The following is a 23,069-nucleotide window of genomic DNA, read 5'->3' as shown; positions in this document are numbered from 1 at the left end:
GAACATAGAAGCTCATTCTGAAGCTTATAACTCAACTTTGAAATGCTCGGTTGAGGTTTACCGTAGGTTTGGCATTTTAATGCACCGATGAATGTGTTACCCAGGTGCGCGTTATTCGTTAATGAAAACGTTTTGCGTAACGTTACAAAGTTTAGGACTTCTGGCGCTCGAGCAGTCCGGAAATCCGGAAACTTTCAGTCTGAAGTTTCTCTCTTCGCTCTGGAGGAGGAGGATCGCTTTTGGTGGAGCAGATGAACGCAACCAACAGAGGAGATATCCCGAAATATCATTTCGCATTCAGACGTCTCCATTTCACTGTCGGAGGACAGAAAGCGAAACTTTTGCTTTGTTTAGAGACGAAAAGACAAGAAAACCGCTTCCTCAGCCGCAGGCGCACTCCAGATGTTTCATGTTTGAGGGGAGAGCAAGACCTTTATCCAGCTCTTCTTCGCAGACATCTCGTTTTGCATTTATAAAGAAACAATTGAATGCATTTTAATATTCGTTATATTTTTTGCGATGCAAAATGTTTTTTATTAGTTTGCTTCAGTGTTTTCAAAATCATGACACTTGTATTTTTTAGTATTTTTTTCTCGACACTGTAAACGGGTTGTGAGAAAATGAGGGTCAAATGCCTTATTGGATGTTTCTTGGCACTATGGACTGTTTGTGGATCTGTCCGGACCCATCAGGACGCGAAACACGAGCGCGGGGATAAGAACGGTGAGCGCATGCAGCTGTCAATCACACAAATGCAGCTGTCAGTCAAACGCGTTGTGATGAGTGAAGGTGATTGATGGTGTAAAAATAACATGTGCAATGCGATGTGGTAGGCTATACTTCATCAACAGGATGTGTTTGTAATGTTTTTAATACTTTTCATTCATACACTGTAGAAAACGACGAGAGCAACGACATATGATTTTATATTACGTTCTCATCAAAATAATATCGACTTGCTCAACATGAATCAAAAACTTGAATAGCCAGTTTTATTATAGTTAAAATGTTAGGCAGCAATTTTTTGACCAAAATACTAAATGAGAGAGAATGTGAAATGAATAAAATCAATAAATGTCTATTTTATGAATTATATAAATGTCTAATATAGTATCTTAAAATAACATGATGCTTGGAACAAAGTTGATATGCTATTTGTCAGCTACAGCTTTTCAAAAATTTTCAATATATTGATATGACGTAGTGAAAAGTTTCACCATTCACTATTTTATTTGTCCATTATGTTTAACATTTATTGTAAAATCATGATGCTGAGAAAAGTTGTCATTTGTTAGCTATTTTTACACCTGTCTATTCTCTCTGGTTTTTATCTATCTAACAATGTCTGCTGGTAGGCAGTCAAAGGATCTTATACTTCCACAAAGACGTTTCCTTTTGTCTGGCTTGCCTTTTTATTTGGTGCCTCTTATCTTTTCTGTCCGATTTCACACTGAAAGACCTGGGATCTCTCTCTCTTTCTCTCTCTCTCTCTCTCTCTCTCTCTCTATTTCTCTCTCCCCGTGCATGTGTGTGTGTGCTTAGCTCATTCATCCTCAGGAAGATTTAAAACAGTTAAGCAAAAGATCTGACAAAGTAAAGGAAGTCATTATGTGTAGTTTGCTCGCTCGCCATCACGTCTCTGCAGGGTTTTTGCCGTACTTCACTCTTTAACATGCTTATAAAACTGTCCAACAGTTGTTTTGTACAGCTTGTATACTTGCAGACAAACCACCTGTAATGTTCTGAAACATTTCTTAAAGAAACTTTGTGAGGTATCAGATATTCTCATCACACATTATCGGTAACAACCATATCATATTTTGTTCAGTTCATCTTCGTGATGTCATGCTAACATCGTCATTGTCCTCCAACAGTAATAAACCTTCTTGAGGCTCTCAACGTCACTCGCTCCCGCCGGGGAGTCTCCAAGGCCAAAGGGCATGACCCCGAGACGCCCGCCTGGAGATTCCGTTCCAACACGCCTCATCTCACGCTACAACGAGACGTAACAAAATACCTCCGTAGCACCTCACGTGGTGTGCTGGGTTTGCACCTGGTGGGCCGACAGAAGAAAAACTCAAAGGCTACCCTAATCTCCTTCACCTCCCCTGATCACCTGAAGCAGGACGGACGTCCCCTGCTGGAGCTCGCCTCTAACACTCGAGCAGATCGGCTGCAGCTGGAGTTCAGGTCAGCAGAAGGATTACGGCCCGAGATGGTGAACTTTCCGGGCGGGAGCCCGTTTGCGGGGGGTGGATGGGTGAGAATGGCTCTAAGCGTGGAGCCCAGGCAGGTGGTGCTCTTTGTAGAATGTCAGGAAGCCGTGGTGCTCAAATTGAAAAAAGGTGGCAGAATTCTGACTCTGGACCTCCCGCACGATCTGCAGGTCACGTTCTCCAGCAACGCAGGAGACAAGGCCAGCAAATTCAACGTGAGTTTATTGCTACATACGTACATCTTAAAAGGCTTTGGACGTTAATCCACACATGAATAAGTTGAAATATCATTCAGTTAGAAACATCTAACCTAGTGGAAACGGCAAACAAGTTTCATTTGACTCTACATCAATCCAGTGCCATAGTAAAGTCTCATACGTTTACTTAAATTCACATAGTTTATCATCACATGTTTGAAAAACAAAAGTCCAAATACTTTTCCGTGTTAACACAATTCCTAGTATTTTTTAATAAACATTATGTCTTTTGTTTTATTAGTTAAGAAAGTGGCTTGAAATTTCTTTTTTTTCAATGGCTTTAAAGGAAAATTCAAATCTGTATACATTTCTTTCTTCTGACGAACACAGAGAATTTTATTTGGAAGAATGCTTGTTACCAAACTTGATGGTGAGTAAATGATGACAGGATTTTCATTTTTAGGTGAACTGTTGGGGTTCCTTTGATATTTTGCTATCTAATGCAATGGCGTTCAAACATTTTAAACTAAGCATCTGAATATTGTTTGGGGTCATTGTACAGTAGTTTCTAGAACACGAGTCTTCTCATAGACACCATGGAAACAAGATAAAACCATATCAGCATGAAATAAACCATAAAATAATCAAATCAGAGGTCAATGTTTCATTGTAGAAGAGCATTGATACAGAAACGCATTGCACTTTATATCATATAATGCAGACAAACTGATAGTGTATTAGAAACAAAACCTGGACCCAAACAACCAAACTTTTTTCTTCATCATGTTCTTTCTCACTGTTCCAGGGTTATTGGCAGATAGCTGAACTCTCCACAGGGTCATATGAGAGACGTCCCTGGTTCTGTGATAATGTAACAGGCATGTAATCAATTCAAACATTTTTAACATCACATTAATATATACGCAAAATAGATGTTATTTTACCAAAATATAAGATCGGGGTGAGCTGAATTAAAGTTAGGACCATGGAATATTTCACATGGCTATATTTTCATCAGCCTGTGCTTTAGCGGGGATCATTTTTCAAGGTTTCTATGAAACATTTAGATTTTGAGAATAGATATGATTGTTTTTTAGCTCCCTGTTGGAGTCTCTGACTTAAAGGGACAGTTCGACGAAAAATTTAAATGTGGTCATAAATTATACCCTAATGTTGTTCAAAACCTGTATGACTCTTTCTTCTGTGGAACACATGAGGGTGAATTTATGATTAAATTAATTTAAATGTTTAACCGTCGTTTCCTTTTACATGTTTTTATAAAACGCATGTAGATGCGCATACCCTGCAATAATATAAAGAATAGCCCTCTTTAAAAGTTAAGAATCTAAGGGGCGTTTTGCTCACACTTGTTTATTTGTTTTAGACATCATGCAAGAACCAGCCCAGCCCACCAGTCCCCCTATACCAGATGTGATGCATGACCAGGGACACCATGAAGGCGGAGTAGAATTGATTTACCCCAAACCTCCAGGGATACCCAGTGACTCAGTCCAGGGTTATGGCCTACTGGAGAACCACCTGCATAGCATCAACACCATGATGGACATGTTAAAAAAACAGGTACTGTTGAACTTATTTCTGAAAGGCATTGCTGGTTTTTATACGGTAAATTATTACTTACAGGGTTTTATTGACACGAAAGTACCTTGCAGTATCCTGTAAATAAGATTATGGTTTTTGGGAAGTTTACCATTGGAGCGTGATGGTATTTTAGGGACTATCCTAGAGTGGGCAGCAGGGTACATTTTTCTTTATTTGTTTCAGATTTATATATATCATTATTCTTTATGGGTGTGTATGTAGAACGCTAACCTGGAGGCGCGGGTTGAGTACCTGGAGTCGTGTGAGTGTGTGAAACGTAAGTGTGAATGGGAGGGACGTCAGATGGACGAGGGCTCTCGTTGGTCTCCCGGCAGCCACACCGTGTGTACGTGTACGTCTGGAAAGGTTCAATGCGAACGCATGAATGGTGAGCTTCCTCATAATCCATCATTATATGACACACGTTATTTGTCCTTTATTTAAACATCAGTGGCAAGAAAACACAAACCTGATCTTGATATCCACTGCGGTATGTTGGGATCTGACTGAAGATTAGTATTTCTATTAAAAAGGTTTGATCAACATCTCAGCGCTGTTGTTCCAAAGTGGGATGCGAGTGTTTTTGTTTATATGTTGGTGTTAAAGTGTGGAGATCTGTTATCTGTGTCCAGTTATTTGCAATCACAATCTCTATGTTTTCTTTAATTCTATGTAATACATTTAAAAACTTGACTGACTTGTGTGTGTCCTTTCCCTGTCAAACCAAATCCAGATAAAAAACACTATATAGTCTATATAGTCTAAACACTATATACACTACTATAGTAGATTATTGTGATAAAATAAAATACAATAATAGTAAATAAATAAAATAAAGTGTGATGTATGTAGTACAACTTAAATCGGTTTATAATATATGTAAATACTGTATATATAAACAGAAATATATTTTATTATGTATATGTAATTTAAACAAAGATATACAGTATACATGTAAGTAGCAGAATAGATGAATACACAGTAATATAGAATGTTATGTACATAATTATATTGGAAACATCAAGTTGTTTTCTCTTTTGTTGTGACAGGCAGACACATATAAAATAATCCTTGGTGCCTAACTCAAAAGTCAAAAGCTTTAAAAGTCTATAAAGCCTGCATATAATTGACATGTTATTCGATAAGAGTATCGTGTAGATATGATGGTTTGACTTCTGCTCGGGACATAGTGTGTCGTGATGAAGTCTACGACTTGATCATTTATTAAACTTCAGAATAACCTTCCCAGGTTACTACTTAAATGCCTCTTTAGTTGTTTGGCTTATATTATATCTGTCTCTCTGTCTCTAACACAAACGCCACATCGGGACATGCGATAAAGAAATAAATGCACATGTAAATGCATCAAAATATCAATACAAGGACCTAAAATATAGAAGCAAACCATTATATGGCAAAACCATTGCAATATAAGGATTTGTGTATTACAGTTTTGTGTATTTCCAACAGGCTGAGCACATTTGATAAAATAAGCTAATTTATTCTAGGTTGGGTCAAAAAGAGGTGGAGGTTAAATTAACCCAAAATATTCAAAGTTAACCCAACCATGAACAGAAAAAACACAGCATCCCTTAATGTTTTACCCAACGGTTACGTTTGTCTCTGTGCCGAATGAGCTGAAAATTACCCAGTGTAGTGTGTGAATGCATTGAATGGTCTTTAAAACTCCTGCTCAGACATCAGATGTCTCTCATGTACACTGGCAGACAGACTTTAGAGTTCATTTTATAGATAAGCATAGAAGATCTCTGATGTGGGAAGGAATATACAGGTAGACACATCATTCTCTGTCTCGATCGCACATTGTTCTGTGACCTGTGGTTCTTATCTCAGATTGAAGCATAGGGGCTCCGTCCCAGCACAAAACAGTGTATGTGTGTTTGTCGTGACAGAATGCAGCTTTCACGGTAACATCTATAACAACGGGGACGTCTTCAGCCCAGACGACTGCTCCAAGTGCACGTGTGAGGTATACAGACATACGTTTTTTGATCTCTGCGCTTTTGCCGGTCTCGGCCGGCATCTTCTATAGCTTCTGATGTTCTTTTGTGTGTTTCAGACTGGACGAGTGGAGTGTGGTGTGATCACATGCTCATCAGGGTCTTGCGATGAGACGTCTGTTCATTCTGGATCGTGCTGTCCTGTCTGCCCAACAAGTACACAGCACATTACACACATAATACTATTTTATTTTAGAAATACAGCCGTAGAAAAGATTAAGAGACCAAGTTTTCATGTCATCTGCATTCGTTGGTTGTATTGTGGCCATCGCAGTCCAGAGTCAAACCTCAGTAGTGATATAAAGTCATCCAGTAGCAACGTGAAAGACTGACAGCATGACAAGACACACGAGAACTGTGATAACAATCGCATTTTTGATCTCACCTTTCCGAAATACAAGTATGGCATACTTCATATCTTCAAAGAGTATTTAGTTTGATTGCATTTATAAAAGAGAGATACAGCAGCACGATTATTTCCGAAAACAGTCGACCCTTCTAAAAGCGTGCAGGGGCAGAGCAGTGGGCAGAACTAAACAACGAGTTTCAATACATCATCGCATTATCCCTGCAGAAGTGTTGATTCACTGTGAGTTTGTGTTGTTTACATAATGCACATATGCGCCAATTGCCTACAAGACACAGACATATGAGTCAGTTTCACGTACCACGTGCGGTTTATGACCGGGGTCTTTTAGCCCTGGGACTGCTCCATCTAACAGTTTTAGACGATCTGCAAATTCAGCGGTTCATCCACCGTTCATATAACATTCATCACCAAAGTGCATTGAACAAACAAACACAGATGAACTTCTTTAACGGACGTCACACTTTGTCCAGGAGACTTGTCTAATAAGAGACTAAGAACCCTTGTAATGAAACAGGAATTCATGTTTGAAAAAAAATCGTAAATGTTCCCTGGCGGAGTATAGGAAATGCTATGTCAGAAATGCAACATCATACGTCCATGCCGTTTTTTGATGAGTAGCTAGCACGTTTTTAAAAGTGTATAGACGTCAAAATGCATGAAATAGCTTGTTACCCCACCTTTAAAAGTGAATTTGAACTTCTTTGGAGTGTTTGACGTCATTTTCTGTCATTTTGACCTGTTTGGCCAGATCCAATTTTCTGCAAATATATGCAAATAGAAACAATATTTTTATGTGAAATATGGTAGAAATATTTTCAATCGTTGATTGAATGAAACACAATTTTTACCTAGACACATACCTTTAAATAGTAAATTCAGAAAAAAGGAAAATAATTTAGAATTGCTCTAATAACTTTGTCACTTGCCATGTTAACGCGGCATGCTATTAATAGAATATTCCTAACTGTATATCAAAGAAAATATATGTGCCAAAAATAAGAACACTGTGGTTTATTCGGTTGTAATCTTCAGGATGTGACTATGAAGATGAGGTCTATGAGAACGGCGATGTGTTTGTGTCCCGATCGAACCCCTGCCTCAACTGCATCTGCTCTGTAAGTCACATGATACAAATCTCTACACAGCTATAAACCAATCGGAAGCGCCCAACAAAACATGCTTGCGTGTTTATTTGCAGAACAGCCGTGTATCATGTGAGCCCATTCAGTGTCCGCCCACTTTGTGCCCAAACCCCTACAGAAGACCCGGCCAGTGCTGCCCAACCTGCTCGGGTACACGCTCACATTTTTCATCTGAATCACTTTGTAGAGAAATGTAAAGTCAGTTGGGTTTTTATTGCGTCTTGCACCCCCACAGCATGTGACGTAGACGGTCGTCCATACAACGGCTCCTTCAGCACCGTCGATGGCTGTCAAATCTGCACGTGTCAGGTGTTTATCACACACACGCTCATGTTTAACTATCACACGTTGTTCTCACCAGTTAGCGGTTGAATGAGTTTGTTTGTTTTGTGTACCAGGGTGGGAGTCAAGCGTGTGTTGACGTGCATCAGTGTCCTCAGACATGTCAAGATGGAGCGAAGCCGCCCTTCGGCTCCTGCTGCAGAGATTGTTCTCGCTGTAGCTTCGAGGGGCAACTTGTCCCAGATGGGGTTTCCATTCCGGTCCCCCGAGACCCCTGCAAACACTGCATGTGCAATGTAAGACTGTGTATTGCCTTGTGTCACAGATAAAATATTTTATTGTTTATTTGTACTTGAACGCAGATCCACAATCTTGAAACTATGGTGCCATAGATATTAAAAGGGGAGCAAAAAGGGGACGTCAGAGAGATTTCCAACATTTCTCCATTGTGTTTTATTTTATTACAAGACCCATTTACCCAGGCTATTTTTATGTCAGTTGTCTTGTTTGTCTCGAGACTTTTTGATCTGTGAGTTGTCCTTTGGGTAAATCTGGTGATGGTGTGTGTTGTGGTTGTAGGCGGGGAATATAGAGTGTAACACTGAGTCCTGTCCTTCACTCGACTGTACTTTGGTGGAGACTACAGGTGGACAGTGTTGCCCCAGGTGTCGAAGTAAGTGTGCGTGCTTTTTGTATTCATTTGTCTATTTCATCACGATTTATATGAGTTAAACGTCATATTTTGTGTTTTGCTGGCATGAAGGTTGTTTCCATAATGACGCGTGGCACCTGCATGGCACACAGTGGAAGGACCTGAATGACCCTTGCATCACCTGTACATGCAGGGTGGGGCCATCATCTGTTTTTAATCAGATATCTGTTTTAGAATGATCTCTTGTCTTGTGAACTATGGATTCTCTCTGTCTGTTCTCTCTAGGAGGGTCAGGTTCAGTGTGCCAGTGAAAGTTGTCAGGTGTCCTGTAGGAACCCCGCCTCTTACCCTGGGGACTGCTGTCCTGTCTGTGATGGTCTGTGTAACTCTTAGTATTACAAGCATAAAATTCTGATAGTACTTCATCTGAGTATAGTACATATACGTACATATGACTCTTACAGATTGTAGTGTGAATGGAGTGAACATCCCGAACGGGGAAAGACTTCCATCAGGATCCCAGTGTGAAGGCGACTGTCAGTGTGAGGTACGTCAGATGTTGCCTACACTGTTTATCTCAATTATAAAAGCAGATCATCGTGTTTTTTGTTTTGTTAGTTGGCGTTATTTTTTTAGGTACGTAAACAAAACAACTCAAATGCATTTTTATTGATATTAATTGAAATGCACAAAAAAAAACATGATTTTTGAATATTCAAAACTCTATTAATGGTATCACATAAAGCATTGATTCATAAACTTAAACTGTGGTTACGTATAGCGCAATTGAGCTGATAAATATTAAGGAAAGTTATTTTTATAACTAATACGTTTATTATTATACTTGTCAATAATCTGCTACTCTTCACACGTAAAATGTAATTCTCGAGAGACATTCTGTCATAAAAAAGCTTTGTTTTCAGCTCCCTGTTGGAGTAACAGTTCCATTGAAAAGAAGTTGATTTGGATGAACTAATAAAGAATTGCATAGCAGCCCAAAGTCTGAGGTTTAGCCCTGAGACACACTTTATACGATTGCTTTAGAAGAAGAAGCTGTTTCTCTTTCAGAATGGGAATATTCGCTGCGTCCCACACCGCTGCCCACCAACACCCTGTCGTCATCCAGTCCAAAGACCAGGAGAATGTTGTCCACGGTATGAATGTTTCTTCATGATTATTTGACATCATATTTCGCTTTGTTAATTCGTCTTGTGTGTTGGCGTCAGGTGCGAGGAGTGCAGATATGAGGGTGAGGTGTATGCAGAGGGTCAAACGTTTGTTTCCAGACAGGATCCGTGTGTGACCTGTCACTGTTTGGTAAGTGTCTCTCTCAACTTCTTAAAGTCATGTTCGCTTGTATTTAAGCTGTATTTCCTATTATTTTAAGTTCTTCTTTTAAACTTTGTAAATGAACCAAACTAAAAAGATGTTTGAGAAAACATGGAGAAAATGTGCCAAACCCAAGTTTGTTTATGTGTGTTTGATGTGCAGGGTGGACAGGTCTCATGTGACCCCAGAGGATTCTCATGTCCAGCTGCACACTGCACGTATCCGGTGAAACGTGACCAATGCTGCCCTTCATGTGAGAGTAAGTGTCACGACCACACACACACACACACATGCACACACACTGTATCATCGTAAATCTGTTTTGACTGTTTCACAGTGTGTGAATATGAAGGAAGGGTTTATGAAGATGGAAGTGTGTTTAGGCCGCCCGGTGATGGACCCTGCCTGCAGTGTACATGCAAGGTGAAACGCACACACACACACACACACACACAAACACACACACGCTACTGTCGGTCCGAGCATCATCAGGCACATAATAACTGTGTGCGTGTTTTTTGCAGGGTGGAGACGTGACATGCCATAACGAAAGATGTCCGACCTTAACTTGTGACAGCCCCATTCGTCCTCATCCTAATTCCTGCTGCCCGGTGTGTAGAGGTGAGATAGACACTGCTAACTCACACACGATACAAGACATCATCTCTCCGTGTTTAATGTGTTTGTTTGATTCTAGGATGTGAGTGGAATGGTGTTCAGTATGAGGAAGGAGCCTCGTGGACGCATGAAGGCAGGAGCTGTTCTTGTGTAGGTGGCCGTGTGAATTGCAACTGTGCTCCTGCTCCGACTCCAAATCCCGTGCCCATGCCCTGCCCGGAGCCCACGCGACAACCAGGTGAAATAGCGTAAAATGTGAAAACCATGAATCGTATTGTTTCTGAAAGAATCTGATGGTGATTTAATGGCAGATCCGTGTGGCCAGTGCCAACATAAGCACCGTGTGTATGGAAACGGGCAGACCTGGGCAGACCCGGAGAATCCATGTGCACAATGCACCTGTCAGGTACAGACAAACGCTTCTTTGCAAATGTCAGATGCTTTCTACAAGGTCCAGTGTGTGGTATTTGGCGCCAGCTAGCGGTGAGGTTGCGAATTGCAACCAGCAGCTCCCTCCACCCCTCCCTTTCGAAGCACTATGGTGGCTGACACGGGACACAGATGTCATCACGTTTTCTTCGCTTTGCCGAGTAGTATGTCCATTTTGGGCTACTGCTACTGTACAGACAACGTGAAGATTAACATGCAAGGGGACCCGCGGTGTAGATAGAAATAGCTCATTCTTAGGTCATAAAAACAAAACGCTTCATTATGTAAGGTCTTTATACACCCTATGAAGACAAAGTTATGTATATTATATTGCATTTCTGTCAATAGATCCTCTAAAAAATACACACTGGACCTTTAAGACCAAGTTTTGATTCTGTACTACATGCTTTTGTCTGTGTGTGTGTGTATATATACAGGATGGTAAGGTATCTTGTGCCTTGCCTGAATGTTCACCTCCTGCATGTTCGAATCCATACACACCCGACGGAGAGTGCTGCCCACGCTGTCCACCAGGTACACATTCACATACAGCAGCATAACAATTCATACACGATGTAGCTTTCATAAAACGTTACTACCTAACAAAACATATTTTAATTGAAACGTTTTGTGAAGCAAGTCCATTGTGTCACTTTTCGCTTCTCGTTTTTTCTAGACTGTGAATACGATAACCGCATCTATACTAATGGTGACATATTCCCAAATCCCTCAAATCCCTGCGAGGACTGTGTTTGTACCGATGGCGGTGTGACCTGTGGAAATCACGAGTGCCCAAAACCCAACTGTCACTATCCTCGCCCGGGGCAGTGCTGCCAAAACAACTGCAATGGTGAGAGTGAGAAGGTCTTTGTTTTATTTTGTTTTCATATCAAGTCTGTCTCAGCTGTTTGTTCCTAACGAGAAATGGAAACAGCCGATGATTGACGGGTAAAGAGCGTAAGCAATAAAATCATGGCTCACATGACTTGTTCTTGGAAGAATTTGGAAAGAAAGATGTATGAAATATGAGTTCAAAATACGATTTTATCAATATATTTTTTATGTGAGACATTATTTTGGGAATCTTGTTTTCAAAACACGTTGGGCATTTACGAAACATTGGTAAATATGAGTGATTTGTGCAAAAAACAGACCTTTCCGAAAACTCTCCTCTAAACGTCGGATTTGATAAATGTGTGTATGTTAATGAAATCCAATCATTCGTAAATAGGGCGCATGCATTATGATTCATAATAAACATAATCCCCGCCCAATGAATTAAAGCTACACAAACTACGTGTTTAGGAAAGCTGTGGTACCTTATGTGGACTCCATTCTCAGGTTTGACACGTTATATTGCATTAATGTATAAGAGAATAATAGGCTATATGACTAATATAACATTTATAAATTACAGTGTGTCTTTCAAGCCAGCTAAATAAATGCCTTGTGCTGTTCTAAAAACGGCCTGAAGATGGCGCTTTGGAGGCACTGCGTTTTTCCTGCCTTTGCCTTTATTCTATAGGAAATTGCTGCATATTAAATTCAGTAACCAGCAATTTTAACTTCTCCATTGTTTTGTTGTACGAATGTGATGGTTTGTCAATGTAGTGTAATTCCCGCCTCTCCTCCGCTGTAATTGGATGGCTGTGTGAAAGGAAAAGTGACTTGCTCTCCGTTTTACCCAACATTAAAGAGTAAAAAACGAAAGATAGTTTTTTTGAAATACCATTTTGATACGTAGTGCATCACAACAGCGTGTTATAGGTTTGTCTAAAAGAAAACAGAACGTTTGTATGTTTTATGCGCCATTTACACGTGGTAGGGAGGAGGTGTCTATTTATTTCGTGCCATCTAAATTTAATCCGAAAATTATATCAGAACGAATTCAGAACATTTACAAACGAATTACACAAAATGTTGTTCTGCTCGTGTTTCATGAATGAGGCCCTCTGTCCTTATATTAAAGCTATTGTTCACACAAAAATAATTCTGTCATCATTTATTCACCCTTATGTCATTCCAAACCTGTTTACAATTCTTTCTTTTCAGGAACACAAATGAAGATATTGCGAGAAATGTCTCAGTGTTTTGTGTTCACGCAATAGAAGTCAATGAGGGTTACCCACATTCTACAAGATATCTTCCTTTGTGTTCTGCAGAAAAAACAAAGTCGCACAAGTTTGTATTGATTTCCGAATTTTCTTTCGGGTGAACTATCCCTTTCATTTCCTTAAGAGGACATTTAATACGTGTTATAAATCCAAAACGTTACATGTAATAAAATGTAATGTTGCACCAACTCTAAAAGCAAAATTCTTAAGGAGTTTCAATGAGATACAGAGCAAACATTTACATCTTTTTCCCTCGACAGGGTGCAGTTATGCAGGTGATGTTTATCCTAACGGAATGGAGTTTCCACATCCGGCAGATCACTGCAAGACCTGCCACTGCACCGTGAGTCTCTGTCCCGCACAAACACATTCCAGTCATAAATCCGTGTTGTGTACTTTACATTTGTTTGTTTTTGTCTCTAGAATGGACATGTCCATTGTCAGATGAAGAGATGTCCGGCGGTGCCGTGTGTCGATGCTTATTTTCAGTCTGGAGAATGCTGCCCCCAGTGTCCAGGTGACTGCAGTCACCTCATGAAGGAATTACTGTCATTATGACACCTTGTAGATTTGACCCTTGTGGAACACAAACAAAGATCTTTCTACTTTTTGTGTGTTTAGTTTGTCCGTCTCGTGTCTTCCAGAGTCCCCTGCTGAATGCATTGTTGAAGGACGGACATATGCACACATGCAGCAGTTCTATCAACCCTCTGACAGCTGTCAATCATGCTCCTGCTTCAATGGCACAGTGAACTGCAGGCATACGCCCTGCCCCCCTGCTGTCTGTTCCCACCCTATTATTCAAGACTGCTGTCGTACGTGTGATGGTGAGACGTTTTTTGCAACCTTTCATCCGTCTGTCTGTGTAAATATCTGTCTTTCTGTCTAAGATAGGGTCTGTGTGTCTTTATACCTGTCTATCTCTCTAAGATAGGGTCTGTGTGTCTTTATACCTGTCTATCTCTCTAAGATAGGGTCTGTGTGTCTTTATACATGTCTATCTCTCTAAGATAGGGTCTGTGTGTCTTTATACATGTCTATCTCTCTAAGATAGGGTCTGTGTGTCTGTATACCTGTCTATCTCTCTGAAATAGGTTCTGCCTCAATGTAACAAATGTAAATATATCTCTTCGTTGACTGTGCAGGCTGTCTGTATGAAGGGAGGGAACATGCTAATGGTGCCACGTTTGAAGACGTGTCAGACCCCTGTGCAACTTGTGTTTGCCGTGATGGAACGGTCAAGTGTGAGAGGAGGCTTTGTCCACACCACAACTGCCCCTTCCCTGTACAGGGCCACTGCTGCCCGCGCTGTGACGGTATGTGTGTGTTTGTTTATACCCTGACACACTTTTATATGATGTCAGTGCAGCACTGTAAATTCAGTGATGAGAGCATTGATCGCTGCTTTTATTGAGTCTGTTAATAGAGGAATTTAGAGTTTGTGTTGTGTGTATTTTCAGGTTGTATGTATGCCGGTGTGGAATATCAGAATGGTCAGGAATTCTCAGACCCCGCCAATCACTGCAGCCATTGCGTGTGCATGAATGGTTACGTCACCTGCAATCGGAGGCAGTGTCACCATCCAGGGTGTAGCCACCCCATCACTCAGCCAAACCAATGCTGTCCTGTGTGTGATGGTAATGCGGCGTGCTCTGCACTTTTGTGCTTAAAAAATCGAACTGGCAGAAAAACATGAAACAAGGTATTTAACGTTGTATTTGTGTGTATTTTACAGGCTGTCTGTATCATGAAAGAGTGTTCGTGGATGGTGAGACGTTCCCATCGCCCACAGCAAGCTGCGAGGAGTGCACGTGTTCAGTAAGTACACACATTGTTTTGAATTCGTAATAGTTTATTCATCCGGCATCATTGCAAAAACAGCCGCTTCACATTTTATAACACAAGTTGACACTTCTCTACCATCATACACGTAGGCAGTTTATGCTTCTTTGTGTTTGCATATGCCTTTAATTTTATGTGTCAATGTGTTTGTCATCAGAGGGGGGATGTTCGCTGTTATCCCAGGAACTGTCAGAGCATCCCTTGTCCTCACCCTGTGCAGGACCCTTGTGCCTGTGGAGTGTGTGAAGGCTGTAGTTACAACGGTCGTGAATGTGGAAACGGAGAGCGCTTCCCTGATCCCAACAATCATTGCCAGGGCTGTACCTGCCTGGTAAAGACACATCACACTCTGTTTCCATAGTTACGAAGCATCTCTGCCTGCCAACACCTTATAGCATCCAAATGTGCATTTGGACTTAGTTTTGAACATTAAAATAAGATTTCAGTTATATTTCAGTTGTTTCTCCTGGACAATGACATGATGGAGAGCAAATGGAAACTTTTACTTGCGTCTCAGATGTCACAAATGTCTCAATTTGAGTTTCAGAAAAACTGAGCTCAGATTTGTTAAGTCAATATTATTAAAGATTTCAAAATGACCTCAAACATTTCTCAACCAATTTACCCAAATTCAGATTATTACACATCTACCATATACGTAAATGTTACACCTACATACCCCTAACAATAGTCAAGTTTAACAGTAGACTCATTTGTTTGTTTTTATTTGCATGTTTGTTTTTATATTTTGGAGGGGGTTGAATCTATATGATCCATTACCATTCCTGCCCCCATATCACTATCATACTTTATTTGTGTGTCTCGTGTGTGTATATAGAACGGCAGTGTATCATGCACACCTGTGTCGTGTCCTGAAGTCCCATGCGGGAGGCCCGTGCGTCCTCCAGGTGAATGCTGCCCGGTGTGTGCTGGGACCTGTGAACACCTGGGACAGGTTTATGAGTCTGGTTCTACATTCACCCCAGCCGATGACCGCTGCTCTACCTGCACTTGCCAGGTGAGATCACTGACGTCTGGTTGTAAGGAATGCACGTGAAAACACCTTGAGGTTGCTTAATAGATGTTTTGTGTTTTACAGAACGGGCATGTCTCCTGTTACCGGAACTCGTGCCCTCAGCAGTGCACACATCCGGTGCATTCTACGGACTGTTGCCCCGTGTGTGACAGGTGTTTGTTTGAAGGGCAGCGGTATGAAAACATGCAGACGTTCTATGCTTCCTCTGACCCATGCAGACGCTGTGTGTGTAGTGTCGGCTCTGTTAAGTGCAGTTCTGTTATCTGTCCTCTGCTTTGGTGCCGGGACCCCGTCACCTCACCGGGACAGTGCTGCCCGCAGTGCAGAGGTCAGTGTGTGTGTGCTTGTGTGTCAACAATACCAGAGGGACATTTTATTGGTCAGATGTTGCTCTTTCATAGCTCCGGAGGTTTGAGTTCTCGGTTGTGTTATCATTTTTCCTAAAGTTGGAGGAATAAAATCATACATACATGAAGGGTATGAAGGTGTCAAATGAATGTAGTGTGTAGAGGTAAAAAATATGGACTTGGGTATGAAGTTCATTGTTGAGAAATGTTTGAAGTTCATTTTGAAATCGTAAATAATAATGTTTGCAGACTTTACAAATCCAAGCTCAGTTTGAGACATTGTTGACATCTCTTCTGAAACTCTAATGACGGAGACATCTGTGAGAAATATCTGAGACACGTTACGTTTCCATTTCCTCTCCATTCGTTCTCATTGATGTCTATGTCAAATAACTGAGATTCAAGTTAGATTCGTTTTCTTTTTTATGGGTAGTATCTTCACTTCGATCCTGTTTTGTGTGACTTAACAGTGTGTGTTGAACAAGGTCAGGAATATCTGGAGGGTCAGAGTTTGACCCGACCCACTGATCCCTGCTTTACATGCACCTGTGTGGTAAGGCACCTAACGTTGGTCTCTATGATCAGATATCCTGGTTTTATTACATTTTACTTTAAAGAAATGTTTTGATTCTACCTCATACACAGCATGTGCGTGTGTGTGTGTGTGTGCGTGTGTGTGTTTTAGGACGGTGAATTGAGGTGTGTCGGACCTCAGTGTGCCAAGTTGACTTGCATGCACCAGGTCACCGATCCAGGCTCATGCTGTCCCCGTTGCAGAGGTACATATACCACAGATCATACATTGAATGACATTAAATCAAGAACACTAAAGATCTCTTTCAGGTTGTTTTTATGACGGCGTTGAGCACTCTGAAGGCAGCACGTGGTTTGCGTCCAGTGGACCCTGCATGTCCTGTATGTGTGTGGATGGAGTCACCACCTGCTCCGAGGTCCACTGTCTCTCCACCTGTGTGAATCAGATCAACGTACCGGGTGAATGCTGCCCGGTTTGCGCAGGTACACACAGTCTGCAAACACACAAAATAGCTTTATAAGTGGTGTGTTTTTCTTGGTTAATTTTCTCATGTGTTATTGTTTGGGTAGACTGTGTGTTTGAAGGCCGTGTGTACAGTCCAGGTGAGACTTTTAACCCATCGCATGACCCTTGTCAGATCTGCACCTGTGAGGTACGGCTCATCACAGCAGTTTGTGTACGTGTGCTGGTTTGATTTCCTCACACTGGCTTTGTGTTTTACAGGTCATGCCAGACGGAGAGCAACATCTGCGCTGTTACAGGAAACAGTGTCCGAGTCTGGTGAACTGTCCCAAACATAATATAATGTACAGCAGCTCTGATGCCTGCTGTCCGGTCTGTGCACGTCAGTATTACCACTGCTGTGTTTTAGAAAGAGAGTTTTTTGCATTTTAAATATAGCATAAACATTTATGTTACAATTTTGAAACACTCGGCACAAAAACAAACACATTACATTACAGCGACACAACAGAACGGTATAAAGATTCAACTACAATGCATTCAACACTAAGTTATTTTTATTTAATTTGATCTTAAATTAAAGTATTTTTAAATGTTGAGGAACTTTAAATCAACCCTCTCTCTTTGTTTTATCGTGTTTAAACACACAATTGAATGATTCCTGCTTTCATTTACAGTTTATTTTACTTTGACATTTTATTCTTTTTCAACTGTGTTTTGAGAAAGAGAGAGAGGGGACAGACTAAATTTGTGACGAAATGATGAAGTGGTAATGTTTTAGATTGGCTTTTTTGTTTAAAAATAGATCATGTTTTGTTCAACATTTTAAAAAAAGCTGGTGAGGATTTAAATAAGTAAATAACTGAATTCATAAAAATGGAAATGGAAATGAAAGTACAGCTCTTATTCGGGGGAATAGCAACTATTATTTCCCCACACTATAAGAAATGTCATTCGTATCTTGGATTAAATTTAAATTTATTTCTATTATGCATTTCACACATTTGCATTGTGCATACTTTATTTTACAGGAAACAAAGCAAAACAGACTGCTAAGTATAAAACAGTATAGAAAAAAATAGCCAGATAGAACATTGTAGTACCCCTAAACACATGGTAGTATTACAAATGTTTCTTATTTGTATGTGTGTTTTTATATTTATGGTCACTATTTATAATGAGTGCTAAATAGACATGGCAAGTGTGAATTTTTTTTTTGAAAAGCACCCAAAACAAATGTGGTCAGCAACATCAAATAACATATAATAATAATAATGCAAAGCCTAGCAGGAGTTGTTTCTTGAAAGTCACATCTTAAAATCCCTTGTGAGCAATTCCATAAGTAAACGACTATATAAAATGTCTTTTTGTAAACTGAACATTCTTGTTGGCTGATCGTGTCAAGCTAAACATTCATCTTGTGTCTTGTGTTTGTCTTCAGAACCCCTGAGTAACTGCACAGCTACACTGGTTGGAAATGAAGTGTTGGCCACAGATGATCCGTGCTTCACCTGTCAGTGCAAGGTGATCACTCAGAGCTGTTTTATTAAGCTGCGAGTCATGTGCATTGTAGTCATCGCATGTGTGTGTGTTTGTGCGCAGGATTTGACGTGGACGTGTATCCATCGAGGCTGTCCCTCCCTCAGCTGTCCTCTGTCTGAGCAGCACACGACGCCAGACTCCTGCTGTCCAGTGTGTGACGGTAAAGCGTTTGACTTTCAGAAATATGAACTTACTGTAGCTTCATCTTAAAACTGTACATTGTGTGTGTGTCTCAGAGTGTGTGTTAGACGGTGACAAGACCCGTGTGCCGAACGGCTGGAAATTCACAGACAAGGAGAATGAGTGTATCACCTGCGTCTGCAACGTGAGCAACACACATGTTTTCAGATATCAAATTTGAAAACGAATTCAGATTCTCAGTATTTTTTATTTTTAAGTTTATGTCATCTGCATGTGTTTGCGTGTGCTACAGCAAGGCCACGTCGAGTGCGACCTGCAGGAGTGTCCTTTCCCCGATTGTCCAGAAGGGTCGATTAGAGTGAAGAATCCTGGGAAGTGTTGCTATGAATGCACAGATGTCGTTGCTGTGGTTTACACCATAGACACCAGCTCGCCGTGTGTGCATGAGGGGCGTCTGTACAACCACAATGACCACTGGGAGGTGGACGAGTGCACGTCCTGCACCTGCGTGTCCGGAGACGTGCACTGCCAGACTCAGAGATGCCCTCCGCTTACCTGCGCCTCGGTGAGTTACACGCACACACACACACATATATATATATATACACTGAGAATGACACACAGATCACACCTGGCTCTGTGTGGTTAAAGGATGAAACACCAGCTCTCGTTCCTGGAATGTGTTGTCCTCACTGCATTCCTCGGCCGGCCACGTGTATCGTGTTTGGAGACCCTCATTACCGGACCTTCGATGGCAAGATGGTGAACTTCATGGGCTCGTGTACATATGTGTTGGCTAAGGACTGTGAGGGTGGAGACTTCAGGTGATCAGGATATTTTCCCTTATAGACAGTTTCATCTGACGTTTTTGGTTTCATTTACATTAAAACTACTTAACATTTAGTGTAGTCAAATTTTGTCCCACATAACGTTTATTATATAAACCGTACATACTCTATTTACAATTGCAGCACAATTGCATTTATTGTGCATTAAAAAAAGTATTTAAATCGTATTAAATCTAGTGATGTTTGTTTGTATTCCTCCAGTGTCCATGTGTCCAATGACGACAGGGGTCGTAAGGGAGTGTCTTGGACTAAAGAGGTCACAGTGTACGTCGGTGATGTTGTGGTACAGCTTTTTCAGGACTGGGTTGTCAAGGTGATGGCATATAGGATTATTTACTATTTACGTTAGACAAATGTAATTTGCATTTGGCTTATGTGATTATTTCTCTTTATTTCGACTCTTTTCTGAATTCAGGTTGATTATGAGCCTGTTTCCCTGCCGTTTCTTAAAGAGCCGTATGTTTACTTGGAGCGAAAGACCAACACCATTCTCCTTAACACCAATGTTGGGCTAAAGGTACAATCTCTTCTTTTCCGAGAGAAGAAAAGTTGATAGGAAACGATTTTTCGTGTTTGAAAAAAACTTTCCGAAAGTTGTCAAGCATGAGAAGACAACACGTTTAACATTTTAAATAAGTCAGAATGCATATGACCTTGTTTTAGGGCCACTTTAAATTAAATCATTTGAGCCTTGGTAAAGTACAATAGTAAAATACTGTATGAAAAATATATTTTGGTATATATTCATTATTATAACAAAAAAATCCCTATTTTATTTGATTGTTACGATATTGAAATGTTATGTCATTTTATAATATTATATTTGATTAATTATATGTATTTTATATAACTGTGCATATATTTTATAGTTAATATGAACTTGCAATGAACAATCTAATCTAAGTTAATTTCAGCATTTATTAATACATATTTCAAAGTTTTCACTGTTCACATTGGCATGTTAGCATACCGGGTTTTTTTATATATCAATGCGTAAGCATCTTTTGCTTATATGAAAAAACACACTTACATATTTATAAATGATTAATACATTATGTTCCATATACTAACATCATTTCTAACAATTGGTCACACTTTACAATAAAGTTCAGTGCATTACATTCATGTAATAAAATAGCAGGTCCAGGTATGTCTATGATGTCCGTATGTCGATGTTTGTCTGCAGGTGTTGTGGAACGGTCGCTCTCATCTGGAGGTCAGTGTTCCTGGCACCTATAAGAAGCACATGTGTGGTCTCTGTGGCAACTTCAACAACTACCCTCAGGATGACATGATACTCCGCAATGGGCAGATCACCAACTCTGAAGCAACGTTCGGAAACAGCTGGAAGGTGAGAGAAGCCATTTCAGCATCTCTGAACAAATCCATGCTTATGTGTGGGGGTTTGCGTGTAAACTGTTCAAATGATAATTTCTTGAAAAACCCACGCTGCATGTACGTCAACATATGTCATCCTGTTTTAATTCATTGAAATTTGAAATAATTCCCCTGATAGGTTCATGACTCACATGTCGGCCTTCGAAACCACTCGAATGGTCAGTGTTCAGACGCTATCAACATTAACCCGTGTAAGGAGGCCGGTTACCCCGCCCGTAAGACGGCGAACGCAAGATGCGCGGTGCTGAAGTCTCCCGTGTTTGAGCACTGCCACAAGCTGGTGCCACCCGAAATGTTCTACGCCTCGTGTGTGTACGACCTGTGTGCCTGTGGGTCCAAAAATGATCTTTGTTTGTGTGATGTGCTGGAGGCCTACGCGTCTGAGTGCCGGGAGGCTGGTGTCGTCCTGCAGTGGAGGTCGCCCACACTCTGCGGTGCGTTTGATCATACAGTATACAGTATATAACTATAGAATTGTAACTTCTGGTGTGACATATGACCTTTTATTCTTTTCCGATCCCCACAGCCGTTGGTTGTCCGACGGACAGAGGTTACGTGTTTGATGAATGCGGACCGCCGTGCCCTAAGACGTGCTTTAATAAAGACATACCTCTGGGTGTGATCGAGGCTCATTGCTTTAAACCATGTGTGCCGGGATGCCAGTGTCCCGCCGGACTGGTGGAACACAACGCCCACTGTATCACCCCTGAAAAATGCCCTAAAATTATCCACGGCAATGTCTGAGGGATGTGAACAACACTAGGGATCCACACCGCGAGTGACACTGTTTTCAATTCCTTGTGGGATCTGATGATCTTACATCCTGGTGATCTGACAGTCGTCATGGAGCCATTGTGCACGATTGTTGTTTTTGTTATCTTTTATCAAACTCATTCTGTCTCCAAAATGGATTTCCTGTTTGGCTCCATTCTGATATATAACACCCACAAATACTCCGTTTATAGAAATAAAACGGCTTGCGAAGTGGCATTTCATCACCACACAAATAATCCTCTACTGTACACTACACTTGTTCTTTTTAAGGTTGTATTTTATTGGTGCTACCGGTCTTAACCGGTCCAGTTTCCTAGCAGAGCTTCTAACATCATGAAATATTTCTTTTACAGTTTAAGTTAAAGTTCCTTTCAGTTAAAGAATAATGATTCTGGCCTTTCTTTTTCATTTCGATATTTTTTTATAATGAATTTTTATAACCTTAACATTCAGGAAGTTAAAATCAGCTTTATCACTGTTTTATAATCACCTTATCGCACTGAAAGGTTTTCTTTTGCTCTGACACTGGTGTTGTGAATTTTCTTTTTTTGACTAAATGGCTTATATAAGCCATGTGTTAAAATGACAGTAATAAGAACATTAAAACAAAGAAGCCATGTATTAACAGATTAATAATAAACTATAGATATTATATTCATAAAAAACATAAATTGCTTTTGTTTCCTTAATCCGTTAAGGTTTGTACGTTTAACATTCATTGTGTTCAAATGTTTTATTGTGTCATGTTATTACATTAAATCCCACCTTCAAACTGTCTAGTTTGTCTTAATTTGGCATTTGATTTAAAATAATACAAATATAAAATCTTTTTTAAATATTACAAATTAAAAAAATATTTTAAAATATAAAAAACTAAATGGTTAAAATAACAATAAAATTGTCTCGATTGTTTTCAGGCACAGTCAATTTCTCCTAATAACTTTGATATACATTCGTTGATGATCATATTCATCTAAATCTCTTAATTGCTTAATAAAGAAATTTATTTCGTATTTCATACAATGCATTGTTATTTAAATGACATGGAACAAACAGCAAAATGTCGTGCAACTTGTTTTAAAACTACACCTGTGCTTTTTCATTTCTGTGTTTCCATCTTGAATGGGACTCTTTGTATCTCAGTGGGATCTTCTTGGTTTTAAAATATTTTT

At 40.2% G+C, this 23,069-nt stretch overlaps 1 protein-coding gene across 1 annotated transcript; it reads left to right on the top strand.

Moving 5' to 3' along the window:
• Positions 1–293: 293 nt before the first annotated feature.
• Positions 294–22,672, top strand: kcp (kielin cysteine rich BMP regulator). Its single transcript, XM_079466326.1, has 48 exons — positions 294–723; positions 1,875–2,431; positions 3,219–3,291; positions 3,798–3,994; positions 4,238–4,403; positions 5,929–6,005; positions 6,096–6,192; positions 7,439–7,521; positions 7,605–7,698; positions 7,784–7,857; positions 7,947–8,126; positions 8,410–8,503; positions 8,594–8,676; positions 8,768–8,858; positions 8,947–9,029; positions 9,551–9,636; positions 9,709–9,799; positions 9,974–10,070; positions 10,149–10,234; positions 10,336–10,432; positions 10,509–10,667; positions 10,741–10,835; positions 11,296–11,392; positions 11,535–11,708; positions 13,233–13,315; positions 13,396–13,489; positions 13,617–13,799; positions 14,118–14,288; positions 14,433–14,609; positions 14,708–14,790; positions 14,972–15,145; positions 15,653–15,832; positions 15,914–16,178; positions 16,668–16,750; positions 16,883–16,976; positions 17,041–17,214; positions 17,302–17,384; positions 17,456–17,576; positions 18,636–18,718; positions 18,797–18,896; positions 18,973–19,061; positions 19,170–19,442; positions 19,529–19,701; positions 19,927–20,038; positions 20,141–20,242; positions 20,912–21,076; positions 21,242–21,557; positions 21,650–22,672. Exons 1-48 carry the CDS (start codon positions 621–623, stop codon positions 21,865–21,867), a joined length of 6,630 nt encoding a protein of 2,209 aa, XP_079322452.1. The 5' UTR covers positions 294–620; the 3' UTR covers positions 21,868–22,672.
• The last annotated feature ends 397 nt before the right edge of the window (positions 22,673–23,069 follow it).

The sequence above is a fragment of the Barbatula barbatula genome, assembly GCF_947034865.1.
Source record: "Barbatula barbatula genome assembly, chromosome: 10".
Lineage (NCBI taxonomy): Eukaryota > Metazoa > Chordata > Actinopteri > Cypriniformes > Nemacheilidae > Barbatula > Barbatula barbatula.
Note: the sequence above shows the minus strand (reverse complement) of the source record. Positions and strands in the feature narration are given on the sequence as shown.